This window comes from Phyllobates terribilis, unplaced genomic scaffold (assembly GCF_046119375.1).
Source record: "Phyllobates terribilis strain yellow unplaced genomic scaffold, ASM4611937v1 Scaffold_11__3_contigs__length_659146591, whole genome shotgun sequence".
Classification (NCBI taxonomy): domain Eukaryota; kingdom Metazoa; phylum Chordata; class Amphibia; order Anura; family Dendrobatidae; genus Phyllobates; species Phyllobates terribilis.
The window spans coordinates 631,612,235-631,633,662 of record NW_027362771.1 but is presented as its reverse complement, the minus strand read 5'-3'; the positions used below and the strand labels follow the sequence as shown (position 1 = coordinate 631,633,662).

Below are 21,428 nucleotides of genomic sequence, written 5' to 3'. Positions count from 1 at the left end.
GAAAAAGGCAATGTCAAGTCATGGTCAAAGGTCAGAAAACCAAAAAGATAACTGATTATCGCAAAGGGAATAGGCAAATGGATGGTCAGAATGAGGTCTGAGGTCCGGCATGAATACATCAATAAACATAAAACAGAAATAAAAATAAAAACACTGATTAGATGTTACATGGATAATCACCTGCAACAGGGCACACCTGTAGGAAGCTCAGCACTTCCCATACTCAGATTGGACGGCTGAGCTGTCCATCAAATCAACAACAGCTCAGCACACCACTGCACCAGAGTGGATGACTGAGTTGTCAGGTTGCCATGTCCAAGACTCACTGATAGTATGAATTGGGTCAGTACCCCCTCTTCTAGGGGGGCCACCGAACCCCCAGATTTCCCAGTAAGTCTAAGATGGAAGACCCTGATCAAATATTCAGCCATCACAGAACGAACCAGAAACCAGGATTGTATCCCCATGAACCAGATATTGCACCTCATATTCTAAATGTAGAGTGTGTTTTTTTCTCAGGAATTTTCTGAAATTGGCGATTTCCAAAATCAGCAGCGCGAACAAGCCCACAAATCCTTCCTGATTTCTATGATACCCTACAAGAAATAGTGTGAAGAGTATGCAGAAAAATTAAAGTTGTTCAGAAAAAAGTATCATGGAAAAATGGGTCATCACTTTAAATTTTCTACTTTTTTTTCACCTTTTTTTCCTCTTTTAAAAAAAATGATATCTTGTCCCTAAATCTCTTTACGCATGACCTAAAAATTCAGACAGTTACACTTTCTTCTCCATTTAAACATATGGAAGTGATAATCTGCCCCAAATTAATAGGGGGGATACATATATACTGATCAATGAACTCTGGATAGCACCAAAGGTAATCAAAAGGCCTGCATCAAACAGATAGACCATAGGCTGTGAGGGGGTTGTAAAATCTATGACATAGGAGCCCAATTTTGTATCCAGTGGTGAACATTAGGTATAGGTATCCCTCTGTTCAGTTGATAGATTAAAGAGTACACTATTGATGAACGAGCATGCCCGTCACTACTCGTGATTCGCCTGAGCATCACTGCGCTCGGGATGTTCGTTACTCAGCGAGTATTTTTTGAATGTTCGGACAAGAGCTTGATTCCCCGCCCCGCATGGTTGGCTCTTTTTAGAGAGCCAATGAACATGCGAGGATTGCCTGCCAGTCACTGTATTGCCATAGCCATATTGGTTGTGGCATTACAGTGATTGGCTGGCCTCATAACGTCATCAAGTCTATATGAGACCCGGGACCCTATGCTCGTCACAGTCTACCCAGGAAATAGGAACAGAAGGGTGAGCTGCAGCTGAACGAGGGAGAGAATATTGACATGCAATTAGGCAGGGATTCCACACCACTTTTATTTATTTTATCTGCAACAACAGCCCTTGTAAGGGCTCATTGTAATCAATATTAAGCCTGCTGTTAGGGAGAGTTTGTGGAGGAATAGCGTAGGACAGGTTAGGGTTCATTGCACGTTCAATCAGCTGCTGGAAATCATATCTATAGCACTTCTCAGGTGATAATAATATTCTTTTTGCTCTTAATCCTGCACATTGTTTTGTAAAGAAATATAATACACCATTTATACTGGTACATTTCTGTGTAAAAAGCATGTAGCCAAACCTGGTAGATTTGAATAGCATGGCTATAAAGTAGAAATAGTGAAAAAGTCCACCTGAGTTGTGCTAAATTTTCAGCAATCCAAATACTGCAAAGTTTTCTTAGCAACAAAAAATTCTATGCTGTTCAAACTGCGACAGTTGTGCGTTTAACACAGATATAGATACTTGTCCAGTAACCGCTAGCATCACTATATTGCTAGTTCACTGTACCAAGATGATCTGAGGTGGGCAAATTTTACTGGGCATAAATACTGCAGTTTTCTCAGCATCTAAAAATTCTACACCATTTTATCTGTGCCAGTTGTGCATTCAAAATTTAAATCCAGACTTTTCTGGTGACCAGTAACATCGCTATATTGCTAGTTCACTGTACCAACTTGTTCTGAGGTAGGCAAATTTTACTGCTCTAAAAATAATGCAGTTTTTTCAGCATCTGACATGTCTGACATCTGTGCTATTCTCCAAAACTTTGAGGACTCGACAAAGATGGTGAGAAGCTATGATGCTATAATCAGTGTAAACATCCCGCTTCTCTGTCTATTGAAATGTGTAACATACCTGGCGGCATCCTTGCATAGTGGTCCATCTCCCACTGTGCAAGAGCGTGCACTTGATCTAAAATCCAGTCTGCTAGCCTGGCTTCCCTCCATGCTGTCTGCTTGCCTCTGTTTCTGCAGCTTAAGGGCGGCGCCCGATCACTTCCTGTTTCTTGTACCTGCTGCAGACACACTCCTGATGCGTCCTCAGCCTATTGCTGTCTGTCACCTGGTATTTAACCCAGCTCCTCCCAAGAAACCCTGCCTGAGCATTGTGTTCTGTCAGTTGGCTTCTGGTCACTGATATGCCAGGTCCCGTTTATGTTTCTGCCTTCGGTATCAGTTCCCGTGTCAGAACTGTGTCCTGTCTGTATTATCTTCTAGCCTGTTGTCTTCTGCCTATCTTGGAGGCTGTATTTCCAGGCCTGTGTGTACACGCTAATAGCCTGTTCTTTCCGCCTTCTAGGGGCTGCATACCTAGACCCGCTCCTGTATCTTGTCAGTCCTGTCTGAACACGCTCCTAGCCTGTTCCTTCCGCCTTCTAGGGGCTGCATACCTAGACCCGCTCCTGTATCTTGCTACTGTGTCTGTTCTTGTCTGAATACCCTCCTAGCCTGTTTCCTGTTTTTCTCTATGTCCGTACCTTCCCTTTTTCTGCAGAGTCTGAACTCGTACCTAACTCCTGCTCGTTGTCACTGTACTTCCGTTTGTGAGTTTGTGGTCCACTCACTACTTCACTGAAAGTACCTTGTGGGTATCTGGTTCTGCCTTTCCCTTCCTGTCTGTTCCATGTGAACAGAGCCCTGTCCCTCCTGCTCTGCCTTGCTCACCGCTCCGGCGGTTCTAGCCTGCTCTGCCTTGCTCACTGCTCCGGCAGTCTCGCTCCGCTCTGACCCTTTGCTCACTGCTCCGGCAGTCTCGCTCCGCTCTGACCCTTTGCTCACTGCTCCGGCAGTCTCGCTCCGCTCTGACCCTTTGCTCGCTGCTCCGGCAGTCTCGCTCCGCTCTGGCCCTTTGCTCGTTGCTCCGGCAGTCTCGCTCCGCTCTGTCCCTTTGCTCGCTGCTCCGGCTGTCTCGCTCCGCTCTGACCCTTTGCTTGCTGCTCCAGCAGTCTCGCTCCACTCTGACCCTTTGCCCGCTGCTCCGGCAGTCTCGCTCTGCTCTGACCCTTTGCTCGCTGCTCCGGCAGTCTCGCTCTGCTCTGACCCTTTGCTTGCTGCTCCGGCCGTCTCGCTCTGCTCTGACCCTTTGCTCGCTGCTTCGGCAGTCTCGTCCTGCTCCTCTCTCGCTCACCGCTCCAAGCGGCCTTGTCCTGATCTTCTCTCGCTCACCGCTCCGGGTGGTCTCGTCTTGTTCTGCTCTTGCTCACCGCTCTGGGCAGCCTCACTCTGCTGTTTGTCAACCGCATCTGCGGTTCTGTTCCTGAGTCCCAGTCTGTACTGGGTCCTATCCACTCGGTGCTCCAACCTGTCGTACCTGCCAGTACCTCCCTGCCTTCATACCAGTCGTGCTTACCAGCATCCACCCGTCTGTAATCCAGCCGTGTCTGCCTATACTCACCAGTCGGTGTGCCAGCCTAACCTGCCTGTTCCAGTATTCCCCTGTGTGGGTCAACAGCCGTGTCCGGGGTCTGACCTGGAGTAGCACCTGGTCCCTCTGCCCGGTTCCTCCCTGGTGCACTGGCGTCGTATGCCGTTGTGCGACCTTGGTCGGATCGGGCAGATACTTAGTTACGCCCCTCCAGGCACTCTCCGGTTCATGGCACAGTGGAATCACTACATACACAAGCACACGCCACTCAGCCCGGGCATGTGCATTACAAAATGCTTGCTGCTCACAATTAAAGAGGAGGCTTTAACTGAACCGAAATGCAACCGAAAAAAAAATCTTTTCTATTTCCTATTAATACCCCTGTTAGCTGCATTTTGTATAGGGACAGGTGCTAGGTATCAACTGCTTGAAATGAGTGTTGATTGTAGTCACATACATCTTTTATACTGTCTATAACTTGATTGCTTTTTTACAAAAACTTATTGACAGATTCATGTTATTTACTGTTATCTGCACTCAGAAAATCATCAAAACATGCAGGGTTGCTTGCGTCCATCCATAGTTTGTTGCTGCAACGTGCCAAAAAACTCTTTTCTGGGCCAGTTAAAATCTATTTTATATTCTACAATATTAATTCTCTTATCTGCAACACATGTACGGTGAGCTATTGCACAAGGGATAGAATATTGCAGGCATCTAGTCCGGGACTATTGGCTTATAGACCATGGTACTGCACCCAAAAAAAGAAAAAAAAGAAAAACAAATCTAATATATCCCCTATTAATAACACTGCTATCAGCATTTGATATAGAGATAGGTGCTAGGTATCATCTTCTGAAAATGAGTGTTCATTCTGGTCACATATATCTACAGAAATTCATCGAGGTTGACAGAAATGTAACAAAGTTTACAGAAATTCATCAAAGTTGACAGAAATTTTTCAAATTTGACAAATTCATCAAAGTTAACAAAATGTACTGATTTAATGTGTCACTAGCTGTTTCTCTTCAGCATTGCTATGTAAGAATTAGTGGTGGGAGACGTGACGCTACTGGAGCTGGAATTGCCACTTCAAAACTCTTCAGTGCTTTGTTTCCATCCATTTCTGGATGCCTCTTGAATTATGTTTAGGGTCATTGTCCTGCTGTAAGACCCATGACCTAGGATGCAAACCCAGCGTTCTAACACTGGGAACTACATAGTGACCCAAAATTCTTTGGGAATCTTCACATTTCATGATTCCTTGCACACAGGCAATTCACCCAGTGCTTTAACAAAAAGCTCCAACTTGGTCTCCTCTTTCCACAAGATGCCTGCTGGCAGTCTAAAAATAGTGGGGGCCAGCTGCTTACACTCTATAAATTGTGATGGCTACCGGCTGACCCTCCAAGTTTCAATCTGTACATAATATACAGTATATACGAAGAAGAAAATTTGACCACCTTTGATGGATCCATTACATTGCAGTAGCAATATACTGCTATGCAGAGCATAGCTGGCTGCTAGCCTTCCAAAAATGCTTAGTGAGAGCTGGCTGCTGGCCTCTAAATATGTTTAGTGAGGGCGAGTTGTTGGACCTGTAAAATTTAAGTGAGGGCCAATGGATGGCTATATGACAGTAGTGAGGGCTGCCTGCTGGCCCTCTAATAACAGTAATGGCCGCCTGATGGTCATCATAAATAAAACAGGATGTGTCTGATAATGTGTCACACATCACATTGCCAGATAAGGTTGTAAAATGTTAAAATGACATTTCCCGGTGAATGCATTTGTCTTAAAAAATTACGTAAAAAAACAAAACAATAGGATCTTTCTTTAGCATAGAAAACAGCGTCACCAATTTAACCTCAATGTAATCACATTGTTCCGCTCATGCACCTCCTCCTCCATCTCCAAAATGACCCCATCAGTCACAAGCTGACAGCACTTCAGCACTGCCTTGGGCAAGCGGCAGCAGGCTGTGCTGAAGATAACATGCTAAATGCTTAATTGACAAACCGCCTAGCTCTGCAGAGTTGTTGAAAGCTGTAACACAGCAGCCTGATCTGTGGCTCTCATCGAAGAACATACAGCCAGGCATGTTCGTGTGTGACAATGGGCGGAATCTGGTGATGGAGAAATGACAGCCGGAGTAGATACGGTTTCCCTCTATTGCAGTCATTTCACCGAACTAAAGAATATGGCTGTGGTAAAATACAACTCCCACTGAGAAGCTGTTTCAGATTGAAAAACATTGTGCTCACCAGAGGATTTGATTCTGAGGGCTCACCTTTCTCCCCCACTCAAGAGCCCCATAGCAATTGCATAGTTAGCGCTCTCATGAACTCTCCTGAGGTAGAAGCCAAGGCACACCAGAGGATTCTCTGGTGGGACCGTCCAACCCTGCCAAGAAGCAGTCCTCGCTAAGAAAATTGTGAGGAATGGTTCACGGACACTCTATGGCTGCTTTTTTAATGTGAAGCGGCAATGCTTAAGCATGTTATTTCTCAAAACGCATTACAGATCAGGTCATTGTCCAACTCTGTATTCAAGAAATTAAATGTGCAAAGAAAGATGTGTGTGTGTCAAAGCACCACCGACAATTGCGAGTTGATGTTGGACGAGCTGCCATTGCTTCTGCAACAAGATCAATTACAGGACTTCATGGGAGAAAAGACAAGCAGGGTGCATACAGTTTCCCTCTATGCCAGTCCTTTCACAGAGCAAAATACAACTCTTAGGAAAATAAGTTGAGGACTGGCTCCGTACCGTCCCTGGCCAAATTCACCTGTCCACGTGCTTGTGGTTAGGTGGTCCTTCCAAGTAAATGCACTGGGGAGGGCACGGGTAATGTTGTGGGACCCATTCTTGTGGCGATACCGGAAAATATAGTGGCGGCTGGGTACCGAGTATGGACACCTGGCCGCCGCCGGCATGAGGTTGTGAAAAGCTTCCGCCTCCACGAGCTTAAAAGGCCTTATTTCAAGTGCAAAGAGCTGCCCAGAAATCTGGCATTTTAGTGTTGCAGCCTGTAGGTTTGTGGGTGGCTGGTAGTGTTGAGCCACCCCCGTAGTGTTCGAGTTCAGTTCAGTTCTATGTTCGCCGAACTGTTCGTCGAACTGTTCGTCGAACACCTTCGAACACCGTTAAAACCAATGGCAGGCAAACAAAAACACATAGAAACACATAGAAAACACATAGAAAATACTTCAAAGGTGTCCAAAAGCTGAAAAACTGCTCAGAATACACAACTAACACATGGAAAAGTGACAAGTACATATAGCCATATGAAAAGAAAAGAGGTGGGGGAGTAAAATGAGGGGGGGACACAGATATAGGCATGTCATGCCCTTCTAAAACCAAAAAAGTGCGAAGCCGACACGGCCAGTCCGTTCCTGCCCGTGCGACCTCCGTGTCGCCGGGTTTTGTGCCAGAGCTGCAGTGGACCCTGACGGCCAGCCCCCCTCTCTCAATACTGGTGCCTGTCCGCAGGTGGGTCGAGCCCCCCCGCGGTGGGGGGGAGTAACATCTGCAGATGAAAGACCATCTTCCAGCCAAACTAAGATGTCTACTTCTTTTCGTGGACAATGTGATACGATCCCTTTCTTACGGACACGCCCATCGCTACAAATTCCAGATGAGGCACAAAAGCAGCAGGTGCTTCAACGTATATCAAATGCTCCTTCAAGTGGGCTCTCCTCCACCTCAACTTCAACATCACAAATACTCCAGTCCTCAGAGGTGTCACCCCAATCGCACTTGCTTCCTCACAGCTCCCAAGTCTCCAGCTGCCAGTCTGAGTATGGGGTAACACAGCTGTTTACTCATACTATAGCCTGGGAAACGGAGGTCTGCTCCAAATCTTCTGTCAATCCAGACGAGGAAATGATCTGCACTAATGCACAGAATCTTTATGAGTCGGATCCAGGACCAGTTGAAGAAGGTTCCGAGCATAATTTAGACCCTTGTTCCCAAACTGTAACTCCTGTTGGTGGAGACAATGATGAAGACGATGATGAGACTCAAATACCTGATTGGAGCGACAACTTGACTTTTCGGTCAGGGCAGGAAGAGTTTTGCTCTGAGGACGACGGGTGTGAGAACAGACAGGGTGATGATGACGAGGTTGGAGACCCCACTTACTGTCAACCCTCAGTCAGCCAGTCGATGAGTTCAGCAGAGGAGGTGGAGGAGGATATGACTAGACAAGGGGATGGGGATGACTCGGTAGCCAGGCCTTTGCCTGGGCTTTGGGATGACGCGGTGGTCGGCTCCCGGGCCCGTACCCTGGGGTCAGTCTATAAAAGGGTGGATAATTGTTGATTTTATAAGAGTTTGTGATGCCACCTGTGGTATCTGGTGAGAAGCACCAGCGCTGCAGTAGTCCAATGAGGCCGGTGATAAGGCAGCTCGATGGTATAGCTCCCCACTGGTGGAGCTAGGCCTCAGAAAAGCGTATGCAGGGGGAATGCAGGAAAGGCGAGACCCAGCTGGGTCAGAGCAAGAACGGGAATGGACACGGTAGTCACTTCAGTACCTTTAACTGGTGGAAATTCAGTCACATCCCGGAGCACTGTAGGGTGAAGGGTGCATATCAGGATCCTCCCCAATGAGCGGGTGTAGGGCCTCCTGTTGCTTGCCTCTGCGTAGTAAGTTTCTGACGTGCCTGGAGCTTGGCCTAACGTTGTCTCTGTCCTGCGCTGGCTGACCTTGTGGTAGGGCCTTGTCTTGGAGTTCACGCTCCCAGTATGCGGGGCCTAAGCGTCTCCTGGCTCTGTTACGTATTAGCACCTTAGCGATCCTGGAACTTGCAGTTCTCCAGGGATTCCGGTTATGCCTTACTGGGTCATAGAGATCCCGGTAAGCTCGGATCCGGTGTCCGGTTAAAGCTTCGGGGTGAGCTGGTTAAGCTCCTCTGCCCCTTATGTACTAACTCTCTACTCGCCTTCGGCCTACTCGGGCCCTCACTAGGCTATACACACTAACAGCAACATGCCGCGCTTCACCGATCTTATGGCGCCGGCACACCTTAAGCTCTAACTGGGCTCCCTGAATCTAGCTAAAAGGAGCCTCGTGCTCCACTGCTGAATTATTAACTGACTTCTCTAGACTAGGCTGAGCTCCACTGCAGACTGACCTCTCTTATGCTTCTCTACTGCAGGAACTCTTCAGAGGAACTGAACTGCCTAACTCCACCTTCCCTATTTATATCCCTAATGGGCTCCCTCTGCTGGTCTGAGGTGGAAGGTGGAGATGTGTGAATGTTTATGGGGGCCTCTTGTGGAGGATTCCATCAATGCACTCTTGTAGGATCTGTGATACCAAGCGCAGCTGGGCATCAGAGATGCTATTGACGATGAGGTTAGGTTGCGCCTTCCTGGACAGAGACGGAGTACTGGAAGCACGTCAACAACTGCATCCTCAACCACAACTCTTCCTCTGACCACAAGTCGTAGTGGCTCTTCATGGGTTCTAAGCCTTGCATAGCCTGGGTATTTTTTCAGATCGATAAGGATGACCCAACTCGTGTTATCAGTAATATTTGTCACCAAAAGCTAAGTAGAGGCCAAAAAATCCATAGTTTGAGTACTTCATGCATGAATCGTCACATGGATATGAAGCATAAGTTGCAGTGGGAAGCTCGCAGTGCTACAATGCAGCCTAGCGAGCCGTGCCAACCACCGTCTGCCCCATCTTGTGCATCTGCGGCCTCTTCATCCTCTGTGACTGGGGGGACAGCAGTCACACATGTTTTTGGACGCAGACCAGCCACCTATTTACCCGCAACAGCCAGTGTGATTGGCAGGTCACCCTTTCATTTGGAAGTGGAAACACCAGATGGTGTTGAGCGCTCTCCGACATCGAGAGCACCACCTTTGGATCAAGGCAACCTAACTTTTAAACCTGCATCTTCCTCACAGACCAGCAAGTTTGCCGGGGACACCCTTATCAACCCCATCTAAGCACAACAGCCAGCCCTCGGTCACTCAGATGTGGACAAGTATAAGACCATTTCCTCCTAGCCATGACAAAGCTAAGAGGTTGAATTTCACCATTTGCAAGCTGTTGGCTACAGAAATGCTGCCTTTCCGCCTGATGGACACAGAGGATTTTCGAGACCTTGTGTCCGTCGCAGTGCCCCAGTACCAGATGCCCAGTCGGCACTACTTCTCAAAGAAAGGTGTGCCTGCGCTCCACCAGCATGTCGCACACAACATCACCGCTTCTTTGAGAAACTCTGTGTGTGACAGGGTGCATTTCACCACTGACACTCTGGCGAGTAGGCATGGACAGGGGCGTTACATGTCGCTGACTGGGCACTGGGTAACTATGGTGACAGCAGGACAAGGGGCTGCTGTCCAATTATTGCCGTCCCCACGAGTTTTGCGTCAATCCTCTTTATGTCAAAGTTCCTCCACTGCTTCTGCCTCCTCAACCTCCTCTCGGTCCTCCACCTGCACCCAAAGCCTGTCTGGTAATGCCACCCGCTTTCTAACTGCGCAGAAGGAATCCTGCACACCTCCTTACTATACTGGCAGCAAGGCTCAATGGCATCAGGCGGTGTTTACTTTGAAATGTCTTGGAAATGTGAGTCACACAGCTGAGAAGTTGTGGTCAGCTGTGGAGACCCAGATTCATGAATGGTTGTCTCCACTGGACCTGCAACCAGTTAAGGCCGTGTGTGACAATGCTGCAAACCTGGGTGCGGCCCTTCGCCGGGACAATGTCACACACGTGCCTTGTATGGCTCACGTGTTGAACCTGGTTGCCAAGCAACTTTTAGCCCACTATCACGGACTAGATGGCCTTCTTCAGAGGCCACGGTCGCTGTGTGCTCACTTCCGCCGTTCGCATCCCGCAGCTCAACGACTTACATCTCTACAGAAGTCGTTGGTCCTGCCAGTTCACCGGCTGAAATGCGATGTGCCAACATGGTGGAATTCAACTCTGCACATGTTGCAGCGACTGTGCCAGCACCAACAAGCCCTGGTGCAATACGTTCAGACGTATAGCCTGGGCCAACGAGATCCAGAGGTGGGGCAAATCACACTGCAGGAGTGGTCTCAGATCAGGGACCTATGATGTTGACGCGCCCCCTGGGCCGTGGGGTACCCGGAGCCGGACCGGTAGACGCTGGGGGTTGTAGTCACTGTGGCGGCGACCCGGTCTGTGACCCAGGGCGGTCAATCCAAGGGTAATTTGTATGTATGGGTTTTATAATGTCCGACTACGCCACCTGTGGAGTGCGGCCAAAGGGGCCGCCGCTGCGGAACAGTCCTCTGAAGCTGGTGGTTTTGCAGCAATGGTATTATTACTCCCCACAGGAAGATTGTAGCTTCAGGGAAGTGTGGGTGGATGATGGTGGTTGTAGTGCAGGGAGTCAGTAATGAACACAGAGTCTGTGTGATGCAGTCCCAAGATCTTTACTCACAGTTGTTGCAGTCCAGATTACAGGTACCAAAACAATCTCCCCTGTCGTGCTGTGCATACTCAGGGAGGGAATCAGTCCACCCCCAGATAGCTCCGCAGTACTTAGCAGGACCCCCTTCTGTGTGTCCTTCCTCTGGCCTTCTCCCTGCACCTCACACCCAGTGACACTTCTATCCGGTATCCTCGGGCCTTGGCGGGCGACGTGTGTTCCGTCCCCTGGGTCCTATGTGGCTACCTTCTTAGTGAGACTGGTGTGGACTTTGGCCTGCAGTACATGAAATGCTGCAGCCTCCAGTTTCTAGTTGAGCCTTGCTGTTTCTCCGCTAGTTGAGGGACCAGTTTCCCTTATCTGGCCTGACCCCTCTACCTTCTGGTAGCAGCGGGCTTACGGGTGGCCATCTGCACGGCCCGTATCCCTAGGGTCCCTTTGGTTCCGGGAGCCTTCCTGCTCCCACTTCACTCTTCTCTCCTTCAGTCCTGGGCCTTCCAGTCTAGGCCTGCCTCCAGAGCTGAGCTCATGCAGAGCCTCTGCTCTTGTCACTTGTCCACCTCTGACTGGCTTGCTCTTTCTAAGATGGCTTCCAATTTATACTCTCCCTGTCATGTGCTCCCCTAAGCTGCTTTCTCCACCCACACCCACTACATAGGACCCTCCCACCAGCTAGGGACCTGGGACTGTGCTCTCCCTTAGGAGCAATCTCGCCCTACCCCCACTGCGGGTATGTTTAGGATGCAGGTGTTAGGGTCCCGAGCCATACCCTTTCTTACCTGAGGGTGAGATACCACACGTCTGGGTGAGATGCAGTACCACTGTGGCGACTAAACCCTCAGGGGCGACACACACCCTTCTGCACAGTTTTGAAATGGTTATGAAGATGTTTAGTGCTGATGACGATGCCATTATCAGCATCACTATTCTTGTGATTTACATGCTGGAGCACACGTAAAACTGAATTCAGAGTCAGGTGGTGGGACAAGAGGAGGTGGAGGAAGTAGAGGAGTCGTCGTATGCGGAAGGGATAACATCTCCAAGGTCCAGACGGTCGGCAGCACCAAGGCAGCAGGCATGGGAGGGTGGGGGAGAGGGATTAACCAGGGCGCATGGTAGCAGCCAAACTGTTGAGGAAGGTGCAGGAGCCGATGAAGAAGTGGAGGACGCACTGGCGATGGGCATGTAAGACTCATCAGATGAGGGAGACCTTGATCACATTTCTGTTGTGTGAGGTTGGGGGGAGAGGGCAGAGGAAGGAAGCATGATTCTTACCTCGCTACCAACACAACAAGGACTTGGACCTCCTGGATGCGCAAGACACATGAGTGCCTTCTTGCTGCACTACCTGCAACATGACCCTCGGATTGTCTGAATTCGAAGTAATCCCGACTACTGGGTTGCCACACTCTTAGATTCCCGTACAAAAGTAAATTTGCCGAAATAATTCCTGCCATAGAAATGGATTCACGCATGCAGGAGTATCAGCAGAGGCCGTTGCAGAATCTTACATGTGCTTTTCCACAAAACACCAGTGATGCACGTAGTGAATCTCACAGTTCTAACTTGCAAACCGTGGGACTGTCGAGTCTTCATCCCTAAAACCGTAACAGTAACACAGTATCTGCTGGTAACAGCAATTTTGTGGAATCAATTCACCACTTTTTTAGACCATCCTTTGCAAGGCCACAGGAGACAAGAAGTCTGACACATAGTCAACGCCTAGAGAGGATGGTACAGGAGTATCTCCAAGTGAACATCGAAGCTATGTCTGTGTCACTGGACCCTTGCACATTTTGGGCTTCCAATCTAGAAAAATGGCCGGAGCTCGCCACTCACGCTTTGGAGATCTTGTCATGCCCTGCAGCCAGCGTTCTCTCTGAACGTGTGTTCAGCGCTGCTGGTGGTGTGCTGACAGGTAAGCGCACGCGGCTGTCCACTGAGAATGTAGACACACTCAAGTTCATAAAGATGAACAAATCATGGAACCGCAAGGACTTTTCTACCCCTGTGTCATCCTGGGGAGACTAAAAGCTTGAGGATTGGTAAAATCACCTCACCAACCGTTTTAAGCAACTCTGGGGCAATTGAAGCCACTTAAGTGGTGTCTGTGCCACAATTTTTGGAAAAAATCCAGACTCTTTTTGGAGTCCCCTTTCTGTGTTTTACGTGACGTTGGCTTCATCAATTCCAGGTGGGTTGGGTCGCTCCCCCCAACTTTTAACTGTAAGAAACTACATACAGTATGGCTTGGGGTAACACAGATGGTTGAGTCCGAAGAGCTGTTTACTTAGATGTCTGCTCCAAATCTTCAGTGTCTGCTAGTGAGCGTAGAATTTTTAACTGCATCTAGCCTAGGCAATACTTTGGGCGTAGTAGCCCAGCTGCGAAGCAAGCTGCACCGCCTGTGTATCTAATAAGAATTTTCAAATGCATCTAGCCTAGGCAGACTGTGGGGACCCCCAACCAAACCCCGACGCTCAGCCACCCTACCGCCCCCCTTTCCTTGACAATACAATAATGTCACTCTTACAACTGGATGGGTGAGGATCGGTCACAGCTTTATTAACTCTTTATACTCATTCCATTAGAAAGGCATTTTATTTCTAAAATAATTCAGCTTGTTGCAGCATGCCCTGGGTCACCACACCGGCAAGTTGGCCAACAAGTGTAACGCTCCAACATGTCCTTTCTATTTCCAGGCCACGGAGGATCCTGCGTACTCGTATGCAGGACTATGACCCCCACCAATCACTCTTAACGCTTGTTCCACTCCGTCCTGGAGTCCTGACAGGAATATGTCCAGTCCAATATCCATTAAGTGAACACCGTCGGGCCGTATGAGGCCTTCTTTACCTCCTTCCAGTTGTCTGTGTCGTATCACTACACCGCCTCTGTCTCTTCTAAATTTTTCCATCCGAATAATTATTACCCACCTTGTCCGTTCGATGGCCGTGATGTCTCGCGCACCTTGACATACCGCTATCGGCACAATCTCTGACCATACTATAGTTAGTTTTGTGAAAAATTCTCTGAAGCGCTCAGTGTCTACTTTCATTATTGCCATTAGTAATGCGCTCTTGTGATCACCTAGGTCATTTCCCCAGGCCTGTATAACTAAGATGACCGGACCTCTTGCCTCTCTCCCTACCTTGATTACCTCCATTAGTACCTGTGGCCTTAGCAGGCCTCCAATACCTCTCCAGTTGAAATATGTGTTATGAAACTATAATTTCCTCCCGCCTGGGCGGACTTTCGCCCTTTTTTCTGCCCAATATATATACGAGTGGGCTATCACCAACACTGTTGGCTTAGCGTCACCTGTAAAAGAAACAAACCACGTTAGGATAACAAGTCCGGTCTTATGTATCTCGCCAAACACTTGGATCGCCATCTCAATATCCTCTGAACTTCCGTTTCTGACAGTCCTGCTCCTGCTGCTTCCGTGGCCGCGCCTATGCGGAATGAGTGTGTCCCGTAATCTTTGGGGTGGTTCCCTGCTGATGTTATGCATTTATTAAATATAGCTTGGAACTGGTATCTTGATAATGGCGTTCCATCAATGTGTGATAGGAAGAAATTACTTTGTGATCAGATGGTTATATATGTTTTTACTGTTGTTACCCGACTCAGTGTACCGTTTGTGGGTTGTAGAAGTACCCAAGTGCCCCTGCCCGCTGGAACCGTTTTCGATTGGAGTATGCGTAGACGTATTGCATTATTGGCTATGACTACATCCTGGTGTAATAAGCCTCCACTGGTGATAATTTTGGATTGAGGGACTAATTCGCTTATGCATAGCGCCCCGAAGAAGGCGATAGCAAATGCAGTAGACAGTAGTGTTGCTTCAGATTGTGAGTGTCATGTTAATGGTGTTAGGGATATGATGTGAGAAATCAGTTTTAGTTACACGGGACGGGACGTCTACACTCCTGACTTGGCTGACCCCTTTTCCACCCTTTTATGGATTGTCTGATGATTAGTGTTGAGCATTCCGATACTGAAATATCGGGTATCGGCCGATATTCGCGGTATCGGAATTCCGATACTTAATTCCGATACTTTTGCAATATCGTATACCGGAATCGGAAGTTCCCATAATGCAATGAGACATTTTCATTTTATTCAGCCAATGAGGATCCTAAGAAGTGTGGGCACATCCTGTTAGGCATGTAGGCATCTTAACTAATGGCATGGCTGTGATTGGCTGCTGAAATGATGTCATGATGCACTATAAAAGCCACCGCCGCCATTTTCAGCTCACTCTGCTGTGAATTCAGTTAGGGATAGGACGCTGTTGTTCTGAGGGACAGTTTTAGCTACCTATTTGCTCTATACTGCTTTACCCAAGCTACTTTCTAAATCACTGTGCCTTGCAGTGCTAGTGCACAGTTCCCTGTGCTGTTCACCGCTGTCTGCAAGGTCTGTGTGTGTGAGTGCAGCTCACCCTGTAGTGTGTGCTTCAGCCAAGTCTGGTTGTAGTGCACTCAGTGTGTGTCACTGCCTCATACATTGTCCTTTTTTGCCAATTCATAATTTTTCCTGATATCTCCTATTAGTGTGGTGGTTCCATCCGTATTCAGCTAAATTGGTTTCAAACACACTATATAGGAGTAGATAGAGAAATTTTTTTGGTCTTGCAGCGCTAGTGCACAGTGCTCTGCATCTGTACTGTTCACCGCTGTCTGCAAGGTCTGGTGTGTGAGTGCAGCTCACCCTGTAGTGTGTGCTTCAACCCTGTCTGGTTGTAGTGCACTCAGTGTGTGTCACTGCCTCATACATTGTCCTTTATTGCCAATTCATAATTTTTCCTGATATCTCCTATTAGTGTGGTGGTTCCATCCGTATTCAGCTAAATTGATTACAAACACACTATATAGGAGTAGATAGAGGAGCCTTTCTGCAGCATTGGGCCCTGCAGCCCCAGCCAGATTAGTATTAGCCTATTTTTTGCAGCCTCATATATTGCATTGTAGGTTACCTTCCTACATTGTAATAGCTACAAAAAGTTTGTGATACTATCGTTATTACATCTTTAGGCACATCCAGTGTCTTTTTGTGACAAAAAAAAACCTAAATAAAGTTCACCAAACACTGCACTTTACAGTTGTGTAGGCCACATTAGCTCATATTAAAGTCTAGTCAACACTTTATAAAATTAGTGTTTCTTATACCTGTTAGCAGCTGTTCAGGAATAAGCACACTAAGCCCTTAGTACTTTTCTGCCTATCTTTATCAGTCTACCAAGATGAAGAAGGCAGGGAGTAAGGCATGTGGTCATGGGCGTGGGCGTGGACGTGGGCATGGGCGTGGAGTTTCTGCAAGGAGAGGACGTGAGGATTCTGTGCCTGCAGGGAGAGGACGTGGGGATTCTGTGCCTGCTGCGGGCACCAGTGACTCAGCATCCCCCAGTTTTACCAGGGAACAGTCCTTTATGCGCAGCTTTGTAGGAGCTAGCCGTACCCCACTGCTGCGCGAGGACCAAATTGAAGCCGTTGTCGGATGGATGGCAGCTAACGCATCGACTTCAATTAGTTCCAGATCCTCTCAGGTCCTGAGCACTGAAGAGCACCCATCTGTCTCTTCACCACCTGCCAAATTGCCCAGGCAGTCAGAGAGCCCTGGACAGGAGCCATCTCTACTTCTGTTCCCTGAATCTCTTGGCTTGGAAAGAGGGGGCCAGCCAAGCAGAATTCGAGAATTTGAAGAAGAGGTAGTATGCAGTGATGCGCAACCGTTTTGTCTCTCTGAATCTGAAGAGGCGGGTGGGCCAGTGCCTATGGTCAGCAGCACACCTCAGTACGCATCTGATGATGAGACTCAGGTGCCACTTTCTGGTGCGTACTGTGCTGTCGAGACTACCCAGGAGAAGCAGTTGTATGAAGAGGGTGGTGTAGATGATGAGGTCCTTGACCCATCATGGCGTGAGGGACAGGAAGGTGGTGGGAGCAGCTCTGAGGAAGAGATTCCCCGAACGGCCCAAAAAGGAGGGAGAGGGAGGGGGCAGACTTGGTTGCCTGTAGCCTCCACTTCGGCACCCATTAGGAGCATGGCTCTTCCAAAATCCAAAGCGGGCGCTCCCAAGACTTGCAGTGCCTGGTCCTTTTTTGACACAGTTGCAGATGATATTTGCATTGTCAAATGCAAGTTGCGTAATCAGAAGGTGAAAAGAGGGAAAAGTGTCAGCAACCTCAATACCACAAATATGTGGAAACATGTGCGGACCAAGCACGTGGTGGAGTTACACAAACACACTGAAGACCTAGGCCAACCTACAGCGCCACCTACCACCTCTTCAGCTCGTGTTGTAGCCTCTTCCTCCAGCTCACACACAGCTGGTTCGGCTTCCTCACAGGATCGCCATGGAAGAATCTCTGGCACTGTTGTACAGAGACACAGTGTAATTCCACCCACAGCACCACTTTCTCAGTCATCCTCACACTCCCAGGCCAGTCTACAGCCATCGTTAGCACAGGCATGGGAGAAAAGGCGCCCATACTCGGCAAACCACCCCCGAGCACAGGCTCTGAATGCTGGCATTGCTAAACTACTGGCCCTTGAAATGCTATCATTCAGGCTGGTGGAGACTGACACATTCCGTAACTTTATGGCATTGGCAGTCCCACAATACAACGTGCCCAGCCGCTTTTATTTCAGCAGGCAAGCCGTCCCTGCCCTGCAACATCATGTGGAGGGAAAAATTAAACATGCGCTACAAAACGCCGTCAGTAGCAAGGTCCACCTGACCACTGATGCGTGGACCAGTAAGCATGGACAGGGACGATACCTTTCCCTCACTGCCCATTGGGTAAATGTTGTGGAGCCGGGTACAAATCTTGAGAGTGGCGCTGTACGTGTTCTGCCAACTCCAAGGATTGCAGGAATCCAGTCTGTACACATTGACTCCTCCTCATGCTCCAGTTCCTCTGAATCAGCGCTGCAGGAGCCGTCACGGTTAGTGTTGAGCCACCCCCGTAGTGTTCGAGTTCGGTTCGGTTCGTCGAACACCCGTGTGTTCGCCGAACTGTTCGTCGAACTGTTCGTCGAACACCTTCGAACACCGTTAAAACCAATGGCAGGCAAACAAAAACACATAGAAACACATAGAAAACACCTTCAAAGGTGTCCAAAAGCTGACAAACTGCTCAGAAGACACAACTAACACATGGAAAAGTGACAAGTACATATAGTCATGCGAAAAGAAAAGAGGTGGAGGAGTAAAAGGAGGGGGAGACACAGATATAGGCATGTCATGCCCTTCTAAAATCCAAAAAGTGAGAAGCCGAGACGGCCAGTCCGCTCCTGCCCGTGCCACCTCCGTGTCGCCGGGTTTGTGCCAGAGCCGCGGTGAACCCTGACGGCCAGCCCCCCTCTCCCAATACTGGTGCCTGTCCGCTGGTGGGTCGAGAGAGCCCCCCTGTGGTGGAGGCAGCTCTAAGCTTTTTAATTTAAATTGTCCCTCTAATTTGAATGAATACACTTTAAATCCATTTACAAGGATCTATTGGAGGGCAAGTCTCATGCCAGCAGCCGCGTAATTCCAGCTCCAGTAGCGTCCACTAAAGCTGCTGCAGTTAAAAAGCTTTTATAAGGATCGAGCTCGGCTGTCCACCGCAAGGCATCCTAGTGCCAGTCCCAGCCCCTATGCCTTGGGGTGCCTCCTGATGCTCTTCACTAAGTATCCCGTGGTCCCGAAGCATTTCCTTTGAAAAAATTAAGTGTCCAAACTACAGGTGGTGTAGCTTGCTTAACAGCCGGGATAATCCGCTGACTAGCAGACACTGCTACTAGGCACAAAGTATTTCCTGGGCTAGATGCAGTTAAAAATTTGTAAGTAGATACTCTCGTTGGATGCTGAGAAAGCATTCCATAGAGTCTCCTGGCACGCCATATATGATTCTCTTAAAAAGCTTGGGGTAGGGGTCTAGGGGACCCTTTTATAGCCAAAATCACGGCCCTGTATCACAATACGTCACCTAGGCTGAAGATAAATGGAACTGTAGCACCGAGGGCTCGGTTGCTACAGACGTATTGCACCTCACCCAGAGGTGTGATATCTCACTCTCAGATAAGGATGGAGTGTGGATCAGGACCCGACACCTGCATGCATTACACCACATTGCCGTGGGGCAGGGCGACCAATATGCCCCTGAGATGGGCACGACAGTCCCTGTCCCTGGCTGGAGTGGGGGGAGGGAACACTGAGGAAGGGGAACCCTGCAGTGCAGGAGCAGGGAGGAAGCAGTTCCTGGGTGCATTGAGAAGGGAGTATAAAAGGTGGGCACCATCTTAGTTCAGTGCAGAGAAGTCTGAGCAGAAGTGGCAGGGAACAGGGGCTCTGCATGAGCTCTGCTCCGGAGGCGGGCCTAGTAACAGAGGCCCAGGCCTGCAAGAGGGAGAAGGAAGGAAGAGGAGCGGAGAAGGCTCCAGGAACGAGGAATGAAGGGATCCCAGGGGTGCGGACGGGTGAGTCGCCACCGCACGCCCGAATCCACCTGCGTGGAGGGGTCAGGCCAAAGGGGGAGACCGGTCCCCGAACTAGTGGAGGCAGGAAACGACCCTCAGCTAGAAACCGGAGGCTCTGACATTTTATGTGGCGCAGCCCCTTGCTCCACCCGCTAGGAAGGCACCACATAGGGTCAGGGAAACTGGCGCCAAGTTTACCAAGAGGAGGCCCGAGGCAGCCGGACAGAAGTGTTGGTAAGAAAGGCCAGACAAAGGACACACAAAGGGGGTCCTGTGAAGCGCTCCAAACTTATCTGGGAGTTGTCTGAGCCCCTCACCTGGTGAGCACAGTACGACGTGGGCAGCCGTTACCTGCAGACGTGGTCTGGATAATAAGAACTGTGAGTAAAGGCCCTGAACTGCATCACTGACTCCGTGTCGTTACTGCTGCTGCCCTGCACCATCACCCCCATCCTCCGCATACACTGCCCTGAGGCTATACTCCTCCCGTGGGGAGTTATGCTACGCTCTGCTGCACCCACAACACCAGCCTTAGCGGTCTGCCCTGTAGCGGCGGTTCACTCTGACCGCAATCCACGGGTGGCGTAGTCGGACATTTAAACATCAAAACCACATAAATAGTTCCGCCACTGGTTTGACCGCCCTGAGCCACGGAACCGGATCGCCGCCACGAAGACTACAACCACCAGCATCCACCAAAAAGGGTCCGGCTCCGGGTGTCCCAAGGCCCAGGGGGTGCGTCAGAACATTTTCATCACCTTTCACAATCACCAATGGGACAAGGCAGGGATGTCCTCTGTCCCCTCTCTTATACATCCTAGTGACGGAGCACCTGCTCTCATCAATTGGCCATAACCCCAATATTAGGTGGATTGAGGTGGGAGGCACCGAGTACAAGTGCTCTCTATTTGCTGATGATGTCCTAGTATATATCACTCAATCACATATATCCATCCCTGCTGTTATGGCTGAAATAGATCACTTTGTTACATGGTAAAATTTTAAAATCAATGCAGCGAAGTCTGAGGCCCTCGATGTCTCCCTCCCTAAATCCATATAGGATTCCATCCAGTCCAACTTTCCCTTTGCCTGGCCCTCACAGGGTATCAAATACTTAGGAATTCCTATTCATAGAGACCTCTCCCATCTATGTTATCTTAATTTTGGGCCCTTTATTGAACAATTCCATACAGACCACGGTTGGCAAGTTAGAACTGTAAGATTCACTACGTGAACCACTGGTGTTTTGTGGAAAAGCACATGTACACCGCGTTCCAAATTATTATGCAAAAAGTGTTTAGGAGTGATAAGGGAAGAATTTGTTTGTTTGTCAGTTAAACTCATTGATGGCGATGTGTGTCAGGGCTCTTTATATCACTGTAAGCAATTGCAGACACCTGTGCTAATTAGTTTGGCAGGTGTGTCCAATGAAAGGCAAGACTACTTAAGAAGGCTCTCTCACATTATTAAGCAGCCTACATTTTCTGCCCAAATGGGAAAGAAAAAGGATGTGTCGGCTGCTGAGAAGCAACAAATTGTGGAGTGTTTAGGTCAAGGCATGACTACAATCAACATTGTGCGATGATCAGGATGAAGTGTCTTGGCAATCAAGAAGTATGTAGCTGATTCACAGTACACACGTGTGCGTGCTGATAAGGGCAAATTGAGGACTCTTTCCTACAGGCAATTACGTCAGGTTGAAAGAGCAGCGGCAAAAAAGCCTTGTCATAGCAGCAGACAAGTTTTTGAAGCTGCTTGTGCCTCCAACGTCCCCCGAACAACGAGATGCAGGGTCCTTCAGAGGTTTGCAGCTGTGCAT

General features: G+C 48.8%; 1 protein-coding gene across 1 annotated transcript in view; it reads left to right on the top strand.

Annotated features, from left to right (window-relative positions):
• The first annotated feature begins 20 nt into the window (after nucleotides 1-20).
• The window catches only part of LOC141167505 (olfactory receptor 6B2-like), a 47,544-nt gene continuing 26,136 nt past the window's right edge, over nucleotides 21-21,428 (top strand). Inside the window, exon 1 of the mRNA XM_073654904.1 lies at nucleotides 21-95. Coding sequence (XP_073511005.1) covers nucleotides 21-95 — 75 coding nt within the window. The remainder of the gene's footprint in view (nucleotides 96-21,428) is intronic.